Source organism: Phascolarctos cinereus, unplaced genomic scaffold (assembly GCF_003287225.1).
Source record: "Phascolarctos cinereus isolate Bilbo 61053 unplaced genomic scaffold, phaCin_HiC Scaffold_5;HRSCAF=322, whole genome shotgun sequence".
Classification (NCBI taxonomy): domain Eukaryota; kingdom Metazoa; phylum Chordata; class Mammalia; order Diprotodontia; family Phascolarctidae; genus Phascolarctos; species Phascolarctos cinereus.
This window is the reverse complement of record NW_027555958.1, coordinates 454,886,673-454,899,027: the sequence shown is the minus strand read 5'-3', so window position 1 is coordinate 454,899,027 and position 12,355 is coordinate 454,886,673. Positions and strand designations below refer to the sequence as shown.

The 12,355-nt window shown below is 46.4% G+C and overlaps 1 protein-coding gene across 4 annotated transcripts in view; it reads left to right on the top strand.

Annotated features, from left to right (window-relative positions):
• CYB5RL (cytochrome b5 reductase like) overlaps nt 1-8,358 on the top strand; it is a 38,371-nt gene extending 30,013 nt beyond the window's left edge. For 3 of the 4 annotated variants that reach the window (XM_078156655.1, XM_020987832.2, XM_020987830.2), the window contains 2 exons: nt 2,143-2,346; nt 4,225-8,358. In XM_078156655.1, coding sequence (XP_078012781.1) covers nt 2,143-2,346; nt 4,225-4,428 — 408 coding nt within the window. In that variant the 3' untranslated portion in view covers nt 4,429-8,358. Of the gene's footprint in view, nt 1-870; nt 970-2,142; nt 2,347-4,224 lie in introns of all 4 variants that reach the window. The other variant, XM_078156656.1, reaches the window with a different exon arrangement.
• The last annotated feature ends 3,997 nt before the right edge of the window (nt 8,359-12,355 follow it).

The window sequence follows — 12,355 nt, the reverse complement described above, 5'->3', positions numbered from 1 at the left end:
TGGTAAGCAATTTAATGTAGATTATCCATGTGCAATCATGCAAAACATATTTCCATATTAGTCATGTAGTGAAAGAAAAGACCAAAAACACTCCCCCCAAAATGGAAAAATAGTCTGCTTCGATCTGCATTCAGACGCCATCAGTTCTTTCCCTGGAGGCGGGCGTCCTTTGGAATTGTCTCAAATTGTTGTATCGCTGAGGACCAGTGAGTCATTTGCAATTGATCGTCATACAATGTCACTGTTACCGTGTACAATGTTCTCCTGGTTCTGCTCACTTTACTTTGCATCAGTTTGTGTATGTCCAGGTTTGTCTGAAATCAGCCTGCTCGTCATTTCTTATAGCACAATAGTGTTCCATTACAGTCAAATACCATGACTTGTTCAGCCCCAGTTGATGGCATCCCCTCAATTTCTGATTCTTTGCCACCACAGAAAGAGCTGCTGTGAATATTTTTGTACAAGTCGGTTCTTTTCCTTAAAAGGATCTTCTCAAAGCACAGATCTGAGTAGCTTCCCTGAATCCCTCCAGGGTCGAATCCAGACTCCTTTGTTTATCTTTGAAAGCCCTTCCCAGCCTGGCCCCAACCTTGCCATCCAGGTTTATGGCACATTATTCCCCTTCAGTCACTCTGTCACAGCCAAGCCGACCCTTTGCTGTTCCTCTATGGCGTATTCCCTTTCCCATCTCTGCTCTTGCACAGGCTGGCCCCAATGCCTGCAATGCTCTCCGTCTTCACTTCTGCCCCTTACAGTCCCTACCTGCCTTCAAAGATCAGCTTAATGACCACCTCCTCCAAGAAGCCTTTCTTGTCTCTCCCCCAGAAACTTGTACATTCTTAGGTGTATGTGCTGTCTCTCCCTTGTTAGAATGGAAGCCTCTTGAGGCCGGGAACCGTTTCAGTTTTGTCTCGGTGTCCCCATGGCCAAGCACAATGTCTGGCACGGTGTAGACACATCATTTTACAGGTGGGGAAAGTGAGGCCCCCAGACAGGTGAGATGGCTTGCCCCAAGTCACAGCAGTGAATGTCATAGGCAGGGGTTGAGTCAGGGATATGAATCCCAAGTCAGGACTTTGTCCTGTACCAAGGGACAGGAAGGGAACTGGGGGCGGGGTGGCAGCTGAGAGGCCGGTGTGGCCTGCGTTTGCTGCTAAGGTATTTGGTTCTCTCTCTCTCTCTCTCTCTCTCTCTCTCTCTCTCTCTCTCTCTCTCTCTCTCTCTCTCTCTCTCTCTCTCTTTCTCTCTCTTTCTCCACCCTCTCCCTCTCTTCTCTCTGTTTCTCTCTCTGTCTCTCCCTTTCTCCTCTCTTTTTCCCTTCTTTTTCTCACTCTCATCTCTGTCTCCCCCTTCTCTCTCTCTCTCTCTCTCTCTCTCTCTCTCTCTCTCTCTCTCTCTCTCTCTCTCTCTCTCCCTCTCCTGTTCTCTCTCCATCTCTGTCTCTCTCTTCTTTCTGTCTTCTCTGCCTCTTTTTTCTCTATCATGCTCTCTGTCTCTGTTTCTCTGTCTCTCTCCCTCTCTCCTCTTTCTCTGTTTTTCTCTCTCTCCTCTCTCTCTCTCTCTCTCTCTCTCTCTCTCTCTCTCTCTCTCTCTCTCTCTCTCTCTCTCTCCCCCTCTTCTCTCTCCATCTCTCTGTCTCTCTCTTCTCTCTCTTCTCTGCCTCTTTTCTCTCTATCATGCTCTCTGTCTCTGTTTCTCTCTCTGCTTCTCTGTCTGTTTCTCTGTCTCTCTGTCTCCTCTCTTTCTCTCTGTCTCTCTCCTTTTCTCTCTCTTCTTGTTCTCCTTTCCCTCTCTCCTCACTTTTTATCTGTCTCTCTCTCCTCTCTTCTCTCCATCTCTCTGTCTCTCTCTTCTCTCTTTCTCTTCTCTGCCTCTTTTCTCTCTATCATGCTCTCTGTCTCTCTCTCTCTCACCTTCTCTCCTCTCTTTCTTTCTCTCTGTTTCTCTCTCCTTTCTGTCTCTCTCCTTTTCTCTCTCCTCTTGCTCTCCCTTCCCTCTCTCCTCACTTTTTGTCTGTCTGTCTCTCTTCTCTGTCTCCCTTCTCTCCATCCTTCTCTCTGTGTCTCTCTTTCTCCTTTTTTCCTCTCCCTTATCTCTCTATCTTTCCCCCTCTTTCTTCTCTTTCTCCCTTCCCCCCCCCAGTACGGTGAGCTCCTCATGCTGGCCGCGGGCACTGGCCTGGCACCCATGCTGCCCATCCTGAAGGAGATCACAGACAATGAGGAGGATGAGACGTTCCTCACCTTGGTCAGCTGCTTCAAGACCTTCGAGAGCATCTACCTGAAGCCCCTCCTCCAGGACCAGGCTCGCTATTGGAACGTTCGGACCTTCTTTGTACTCAGTCAGGTGAGGCCAGAGGGAGGAAGGGGGAGGAGGGATCCCCACCAGTGGACGATGAGCAGATGGAAGATCACCCCCAGGCCAAGCCGCTCACTCTCAGCCATCAGGATCTGTCTGAAAAGACTGTCCAACCTCTGCCTTCGCTAAAAGGGACCTGGTTCTAAAGTCATGGGACCTGTGTTCAAAATCCGAACTCTGCCCCTTATAGCCTGGGTGACCTTGGGTGAGTCACTTCCTTTCCCTTATCAGTCTCCTTCTCTGTAAAATGAGGGGATTGGACTAAATGACCCCCAGGGTCCATTCCAGCCCCAAATCTATGATCTCTCTGAGAGGGAAACTGAGGCTGGAAATTCTTCCTGTGGTGCCCCTGGGGCTGCAGATTTAGACCTGAAATGGGACCTTGGGATTAGTTTAGTCAGGTTTCTTCATTCGATAGCTGAGCCAGGGGGTATAATGGATGATTTACTGGAACACAAGTTCAAATCCTGGCTCAGATGCTGACTAGCCATGTGACCCTGGACAAGTCTCTTACCCTCTCTCAACCTCAATTTCCTTATCCACAAAATGGGGATCATAAAAGCACCTCCCTCCCAGGGTTGTCACGAGGATCAAATGAGATAACATATGTAAAGTATTTTACAAACCTTGAAAGACTTAAAGCCCATTTTATAGATGAGGAAACCAAGGCCCTGGGAGATGAATGAAGGAAAGGAAAAAACAAGCATGTGTTAAGAGCCTGCTAAGTGCTAGGCACTGTACAGATATCGAATCTCATTTGATCCCCATAACAACCCTGAAAGGACCGTGCTGTTATTATGCCCATTTTACAGATGAGGAAACTGAGGCAAACAGAAGTTAAATGACTTACCCAGGGTCACACAGCTAGTAAGTGCCCGAAGCAGGATTTGAGCTCAGACCTTCCTAACCCCGGGTCCAGCCCTTTAGCCACTCTGCCTCCTGCTCTGACTGATCTGTGTGCTGTTCCAGCTGATAGAGCCGTGTGTTATAACTGAACTGGGCAGCAAAAGGCCTAGGCCTGCTTGCCCTAGCCCCGCCCCCTCAGCAGCTTTGTGACCACAGAACCTGTCCAGCAGCTCGGTCTGGAACCAGAAGGGCCTTCTGGGCCCCAGCTATCCCATATTAGAGATAGGGAAACTGAGAGGAAGAGTGTAGACCCTAGCTTCACAGATGCAAAGGAGCCCAGAGGCTGCCTATTCCAATCTGGTTTTAGAGAAGGGGAGCTTAAGCCCTGAGAAGTTAAGTGACTCGGCCAGGGTCATGCAGCTAACAAACATTAGAGGGGAGATTTAAGTTTACTCCGGAGCCAGTGCTTTCCCCATCCCAGGCTGCCAGTGGGGAAGGCCTTTGGGTAGGGCTGCAGGGACAGGCTGCCTGTTGTCTGAGAACCTGCCTGGTACGTCCAGAGGCTCATTACTGGAAAGCTGGTCAGCTGGTTCATGTCTGGCCGCAGTAACTGAAGCTGCTGGGGGTGGGGTAGGGCATGAGGAGCAGCCATGGGGAGAGCTTTGGCTAGAACTTAAGAGACTGCTAGAGGCCTGGGGTGCTAGGAGGGAGGAGAGAGCCTTGAATGCCAGAATGAGAAGCTTGTCCTCTCACAGGTGGGAAGCGATGGAAGGCCTGAGCGGAGCAGGCTGCAGCATTGAGAAGTGGCCCCTGCGGCCTGGCCTCCTTTGTCTAATGAGGGTTTGGACTAGCCGGTCCTCCAGCTCAAAATCCCCTCCCTGCGCCTCTGTTTTCCCCATTTGTAAAATGAGGGGATTGAGCTAGGCCCTTTCAAAGCTAAGTCTATGACTCTGCTCGGTGACCAGGGGAGGGGACACCAGCCACTCATTCATCTCACCAGGTCCCCTGTGGCTTTTGCAGGAAGCTTCCCTGGACAAACTGCCCTGGAGTTACCAAGAAAAGACCCACTTGGGCCGTCTCAGCCAGGCCCTGGTCCAGGAGCTGGTCGACTCCTGCCGGAAGAAGCCCTTCGCCCTGGTGTGTGGCCCATCCGAGTTCGTTCAAGACATGGCCTTGTGTTTGCAGGGGGCTGGGCTGACCGAGGAGTCCTACTTCCTGTTTTAGCCCCGGCTGGCCATGGGAGGAGCAGAGAAGCTAGAGAGAGGACGTCCCAGCCCCTCCCTCCGACCCCCTCGTTATGGCTGAGGAAAGGGTGACCCAGAGAGGTTAGGACTTTGGGTCAAGGTGGCATTAGGGGAGACAAACCCTATGACTGTGGAAAGAACACTGGAGCCAGAGGCAGAGGACTGGAGTTCACATCCTCCATAACACCCCTGAAGAGGGGTGACCCAGCTTCCACTTGCAGACCTATAGTGATGGGGAACTCATTACCTCCCAAGGCAGTCCAATTCATAGCAGGTCAGCTCCAGGTTGTAGAAGATTCTTCCTGACACCGACCTGAAGTCTGCCCCAGTCTGTCCACTCATTGGTCCAAATTCTACCCTTTCTCCTTGAGGTCCTTAAAGACAGCTCTTCTGTGCCTTCTCATCTCCAGGCTAGCTTCTGGGGGTCCTTGCATAGTCTCCGCATGCGGCGTGGTCTCTGCCCATTGCCTTTAATTCTGCCTTCAGGGCCAAGCTCAGAATCACAGGATCTCAGGGCTGAGGGGGGATACCAGGGGCCACCTTGTCTAACTGCTGCTACCTGAACGGGAATCAACAACGCCCCTGACAAGTGGTCATCATCCTGCTGTGTAATACTTCTAGTGACAGAGACCTTACTACCTTGCGAGGTGGCCCATTCCAGGCTCGGACAGCTCTGATGGCTAAAATGATGTGTCCTGGTTTCAGGCCAAATGATCAGCTTCTCTGTGCCTTCCCCCGCTTGTTTCTGGGCATAGGGCATTGATGGGGGCATGGAGGGAGCCTCAGCGTTGTAGGAGGCATGGGGTAGGGAGGAGGGAGTAGCCAAAAACTGCTCATTCCATGGCATTACCACGGGCCAGCATGTCTTCAGATCTCCCAGGGATGGGGGAAAGTCTAGTGGGTTCACTTAGGAAAGGACTCAAGCCCTGGGAGGTTTCTCCTGTGAGCGAGTGGTCATAGGTCTTGGGATTTAGAAGGGGTCTTAGAAAGCCTTGGTCCAAGCCCCTCACTTTACCAATCAGCTGATGGTGGCCCCGGGTCATAAAGGCATTGAACAGCAGAGCCAGCGTCTGGACTCAGGTCTTTGGTGTCCATTATAGCCTGGGCTCTTCTCTCTTTACATCATCTGTCATTAGCTGAAGGCTCTGTCGTCTTCTTTCAGGGCTCCTTGCCTTCATGTCAAAGATATGGAGGCAGGACACCTGCCCTAGGGGCATGGCTCTGTCCCAAGGGGGCTGGGTTGGTCTGTACAGGTATAGGTTGTCTTCCATGATAGAATGTAAGCTTTTTGAGAGCAGGGGCAGTTTCTTTGTGTCCCTAGTGCCTAGTACAGTGCCTGACACATAGTTGGTGCTCAATAAATGCTTGTGGATGGATTGATTGTGTGGACAAAGGTAGGAGCAGCTAGACATGCTTTAGTGTGAGTCAGGCAGGCTAGGGGGAGGTGGTCAGCAAAGGTGGAGGTAAGGACATAAAGCTGGGCTGTCCAGAGAGTGGAGGGCAGCAATAGTCCCACTGTCTTCTACCCTGGTCAGACCACATCAGGAAAGGAAGGTCCTTGACCCCCCCAGGAGTTCACAGGATCCAGTATTTAGAGGAAGGGAACCTTGGAGATCTTCAAGTCTAACCCTCTCATTTTACAGATAAGAAAGCTGAGGCTGCGGAGGTTTAATGACTTGCCCAAGGTCACACAGTTAGTAAATATTAAAGGCAGGATTTGAACCCACTTTCTCTGACTCCAGAACTTCTTCAGCTAGGAAAATACAAGCAGGAAAATTAAATTACCTTTATGACATGTGGGTGTCACAAGGTTTTATATGTAAGATGACAGCTTTTCCCCAGTAAACTCAGAAAAGAGGAAAAATAGTTGCATCTGTTAGACTAATGTTAATGGTTAATGGTGCTTGCTGGGTTATTCGTGGATGTTCAACCCAAGGTCATCCATTCATGCAGCCTGGGGGTCCAGTCCTGTTGTCTCACCCTCCACCTCTCATATACACCCTCCTCTCCACTCACACAGTCCCTCCTGACCTCTCACCTGGGTTATTTTTTTCTTTTTATTGATTTTGTTAAATATTTCCCAATTATGTGTAAAAAATTAATAATCATTTTTTAAAATTTTGAGATCAAAATTCTCTCCCTCCTGCCTGTGCCTCCCATCTCCCTGAGAAGGCAAGCAATTTGATTTCTATTGGACATGTGAGGTCATGCAAGACGTTTCCATATTAGCCATGTTGCCCCCCCAAAAAAAAAGGGCAAGAAAAATAACAACAGTTAAAAAAATTATGCTTCAATTTCTACTCAGAGTTCATCAGTTCTTTCTCTAAAGGTAGATGCCATTTTTCATCACAAATTCTTTGAAATTGTCTTAGATCATTGCCTTTATCAGAGTAGCTAAGTCTTTCACATTTGGTCACTAAATTATTACTTTAAATTATTTTTCAAATTAATGAAAATTTACTTTATCTTCATCCTTCCTCCTCCCACCATTTGAAAAAAATACCCTTATGACAAATATACAGTCGATTAAAAGAAATGCCCTGTTCTGGATCCTGAATCCCTGACCTTTCTGTCAGGAGGTGGTTAGCGCATTTCCTCACTGCTGTTCTGGAATTATGGTTGATCATTGGTTGGTTAATTAGTATTCTTAAGATCTTTATAATGATACCGTATAAGCTGCTGACCCTGCTCACTCCACTTTGCATCAGTTCATTCAAGTCTTTCCAAGGCTCTCCGAAACCATGCCCTTCATCCTTTCTCACAGTACAATAATGTTCATCCCATTCATAGACCAAGATTTGCTGTAATGATAATTAGAATAGCTGGCATTCATTTAATGCTTTAAGGTTTGCAAATTGAGTTACAAAATAAGCTGCTAGACTCTTTTTGTGGTGGCAAAGAATTGGAAATTGAGAGGATGCCCCTTAATTGGGGAATGGCTGAGCAAGTTGTGGTGTATGAAGGTAATGGAATACTATTGTGCTGTAAGAAATGATGAACAGGGTGACTTCAGAAAAACCTGGAAAGACTTGTATGGTCTGATGCTGAGTGAAGTGAGCAGAGCCAAGAGGACTTTGTATACAATAACAGCCATGTTATGCGATGACTAATATTGTTAAACTGAACCCTTCTCAGCATTACGAGGATCTAAGACATCTCCAGAGGCCTCGGGATGGAAATGCTGTCCACATCCAAAGAAAGAACTATGGAAGTCGAATCGCTCTCACTTATTTTTACCTTCTGTTGAGTTTTGTTTCATCTTTCTGATGGTTCCTCCTGTTGGTTTTAATTTTTACTTACAACTTCACTAATGTGAACATATGTTTAATGGGTATGTAAATGTAAAGCCTATATCAGATTGTGTGCCATCTTGGGGAGGGTGGGGGAGAGGAAGGGGGAGAAAAACTTTCAGCTCAAAAGCATGTGGAAGTGATTGTTGATAAATCAAAATAAATTAGTAAAACTTAAAAAAAAAGAATTTCAGAAAAAAAATAAGCTGCTAGATAGAGTAGTGAGTGCATAGAGTGTAGGACTTTGGAGTCAAGAAGATGTAAGTTCAAAATTAAAGTCATTTAACCTGTATCTGCCTGAGTTTCCTCATCTGTAAAATGAGGATAAAAATAGCATCTGCCTCCCAAGGTTGTTAGGAGGATAAAATGAAATCAGGTGTGTGTGTGTGTGTGTGTGTTGTGTGTGTGTGTGTGTGTGTGTGTGTGTGTGTGTGTGTGTGTGTGTGTGTGTTTGAATTTTTTTTTGCGAACCTTAAAGTGTTCTATAAATGATAGCTATTTCCTTGTTGGACAGTGAGCTTGAAGACCAGTTTTTTGTTTTTCTTTTACTATTTCCGGTGCTTAGCACAGCCCCTGGCACAAAAGGGCACACAGACACTTAATAAATACTAGTTGACTGACTGACATGAGTGATTTCATTTGATCCTCAACAACCCTGCAGTGTAGGTGCTATGATTATCCCAGTGTTACAGTTGAGGAAACTGAGGCAGGCAAGTTAAGTGACTTGCCCAGGGTCACACAACTAGTAAGTGTCCGAGGCAGGATTTGAACTCGGGTCTTCCTGACCCCCACATCCAGCACTCTTCAATCATTCCTGATTGCTGTATGTGTTCATAGTGCCACAGGGTCACAGAGTTTGAGAGCTGGAGGGGCCCTCGAGAACCGCTTAGTACAGTTCACACGTGAAAGGAATGCTCAATAGAGCCCATCCACCCAGTGTATAATAATGGCTTACATTACAGTAAACTAAATAGCACTTACCACGTGCCAGGCCCTGTGCTAATATCTCTACAACAGGCATCTCATCTGATCCTCAAAACGGCAATCTGGGGGTTAAGGGCTATTGTCAAACCCCATTTTACATTTGTGGAAACTGAGGCAAACAGGTTAAGTTACTTGACCATGGTCACACAGCTAATATGTGTGGGAGGCTAGATTTGAATTCAGATCTCCCTGACTCTAGGCCTGGTGCTCTGTGCACTCAGATACCACCTATGAGCTTTATGGGCAGGTAACCGGCCGTAAAACTCACCAATATAGCCAGAACCAGATTAAAATGTAATTGGAAACTGTCTAACAAAATAAATAAAAATAAATACAACGTAGACAATTTGCTGGTTTTTTTAGTTAATATACAGGACAGCTAGGTGGTACAGTGGATTACGCCAGCTGGGCCTGGGGTTAAGAGGACTTGAGTTCAAATCTGCCCTCAGACACTTACTAGTTGTGTGACCCTGGATAAGTCACTGAACCCTGTTGGCCTCAGTTTCCTTATCTATAAAATGAGCTGGAGAAGGAAATGGCCAACCCCTCCAGTATCTCTGCCACGAAAACCCCGAATGGGGTTGCAACTTGATGTGCTGTGGGCAAGGGTGTGATTCTGTTTGAATCTGGTGCACCTGATCTGAGCCAGCTTAGACCTTCACAGAAAGCCCCTCACCAGTGCCCTTGACAAGTGGTCATCTTGCCACTGCTCAGCACATCCAGTGACAGGGAGCTCACTGCCTCCCAAAACAGCCCTTCCATTTTTGGACAGCTCTGATTGCCAGAAAATCCTTCCCCATTTAGAGCTGCCATGGAGCTGTAACTGGCCATTCTGGCACACTTGGCTGAACAGCCCAGGTGCGCTCAAGTCAACTTGAAAGACAAATTCAGTTTGGGGAGCTAGTTAGAGATGTTGGAGAAAGAAAAGGCCTTGGCCTCTGTGGGGGGACAGACAGGAGGACACCAAGGGGTCACTGCTCCAGGGATAGAGAGCAGGGTGGGCTCGGGCCTGGGCGATCACGGTGATGTGGCCTCTGAGGGGGGACAGACAGGAGGACACCAAGGGGTCACTGCTCCAGGGATAGAGAGCAGGGTGGGCTCGGGCCTGGGCGATCACGGTGATGTGGCCTCTGAGGGGGGACAGACAGGAGGACACCAAGGGGTCACTGCTCCAGGGATAGAGAGCAGGGTGGGCTCGGGCCTGGGCGATCACGGTGATGTGGCCTCTGAGGGGGGACAGACAGGAGGACACCAAGGGGTCACCACTCGGGGGATAAAGAACAGGGTGGGCTCAGGCCTGGGCTATCACGGTGATGTGCCTCTGTAGGAGAGAAATAGCAGGTAGTTTCCTATCTTAACTAATTACCCTCGCTAACTAGATGCTAAGATCAGTTTTTGCCTGATGGAGGGTATAAAGGTTATCAGTGCCCTCTAAATTTTGGCTCCCTGAAGCAAAGGTCCAGTCACCCCACCCTAATTAAGGACTGGCTGTCAATGAGTATTAGGCCCTGATGGTATCATAATGAGCACATCTGACAAATTGCATGACACTTCCGATCAAAGCAGGCACCATGCACAAGCATGTTCTGTATCCTGAGTCTTTAAAAAATACTATCGAAGGCCCTGTGAACACCTCTACTCCATGTTAGTGCTTTTGCTAGCAAAATGGATAGCGCACTGGGCCTGGACTCAGGAAGGTCTGAGTTCAGATCTGGCCTCAGATACATCCTAGCTGCGTGACCTTGAGCAAGTCAATTCTTGTTTGCCTCAGTTTCCTCATCTATAAAATAAGGATAGTAATGGCCCTTACCTCCCAGGGTTGTTGTGAGGATGAAAATGAGATAATTATAAAGTGCTTAGCATAGTGCCTGACACATAGTAAGCGCCATACAAATGTTAGCTATTATTATGTTTTGAACACATCCCTGGCACTAGAGGACATACAAAGACAGGTGAGACCCAGTCTCTGTCCTTGAGGAGCTTACAGCCTTAGTCTGGGATGCCCCTACACATATGTGGAAAGTTGATCTGGACCTGTGATCTCATATGCATGGGGAACTCCCTGTATTCCAGAGAATACAGGACACCTGCAATTCACAGTCTTTCCAAAGGAAAGCATGTATTGATTATATTTGGTTTTGCATAAATTATATTTCCTAATGTATCTCTCTCCCCAGAGAGTCATTCTATATAACAAAGAATAAAAAAGGGGGAGGGGGGAGGAAAGTTCACAAAAACTAACCAACATATGAGAAGAGTCATGTTACATTCAGTATTCCACACCCATAGTCCCCCACCTCTGCCAAGAAGGGGAAGGGGCTTTATCTTCTTTTATCTCTTCTTTGAGGACAAACTTGATTCTTATAATTTTGACACATTCAGTCTCCATTGCTTCGTGGGCTTTCCATTGATGTGGTTATATACTGTTTTCCTGATTCTGATTACTTCAATTTGCATCAATCCAGATGAATCTTCCAGGCTTCTCTGTATCTATCATATCCATTATTTCTTACAACAGAGCAATATTCCATTACATTCATGTACCACAGTTTGTTTAGACATTCCCCACTTCATAGGCATTTACTTTGTTATGGGTTTTTTTGTTTGTTTTGTTTTTTGCCATTGCAGAAAGTGCTGCTATAAATAGTTTGTGTATATGTGACCTTTTTATCATTGACCTCTTTGGGCTATATTCCTAGTGGTGGAATCTCTGGGTCAAAAGGTAGTACTTTAGTCACTGTCTTTATGTAATTCCAAATTGTTTGCCCAAATGATTGGACCAGTTTACAGCTCCACCAACAATGCATGAGTGTGCCTTTCTACAATCTAAAACTCTAGAGTGAGTTGTCTTTCTACAGTCCCTCTGACACTAAACATTCCCATGTTTTGCCATCTTTGCCAATTTGCTTGCATGAGATGTAACCTCAGAGTAACATATTTTCTTTAAAATTTTTATTTATTTATTTGTTTATTATTAGTTTTCAACACTCACTTTTATAAAATTTTGAGTTCTAAATTTTTCCTCTTTCCTCCCCTCCCTTTCCCCAAGATGGCATGCAATCTGATATAGATTATACATTTACAATCATGTTAAACATATTTCCATATTAGTCATGTTATGAGAGAAGAATCAGGACAAAAGGGGGGAAACCACGAGAAAGAAGAAACAAAAAAAGAGAAAATAGTCTGCTTTGATCTGCATTCAGACTCCATAGTTCTTTCTCTGGATGTGGATAGCATTTTCCATCATGAGTCTTTTGGAACTGTTTTAGATGATTGCATTACTGAGAAAATCTAAGTCTAACAAAGTCAGTCATTGCACAGTGTTGCTGCAGAGTAATTAATCTTAACCAAGTTCCTTAACCTAGGGTCTGTGAATTTGTTACACACACACAGACACACACACACACACATATATGTATGAATGTATGTATGTATATATTGATCACTGTGTTTCAGTAGAATTGGTTTCCTTTGTAATCATATGTGTTTTATTTTATGTATTTAAAAACATAATTCTGAGTAGGGGTCCATAGCCTTTACCAGCCTGACTGCCTGAGAAGTCCACGACACCAAAAAGTTTAAGAACCCCTGTCTTGGACAGTTGCCTGGGACCCAAAGAGGTGAGATGAC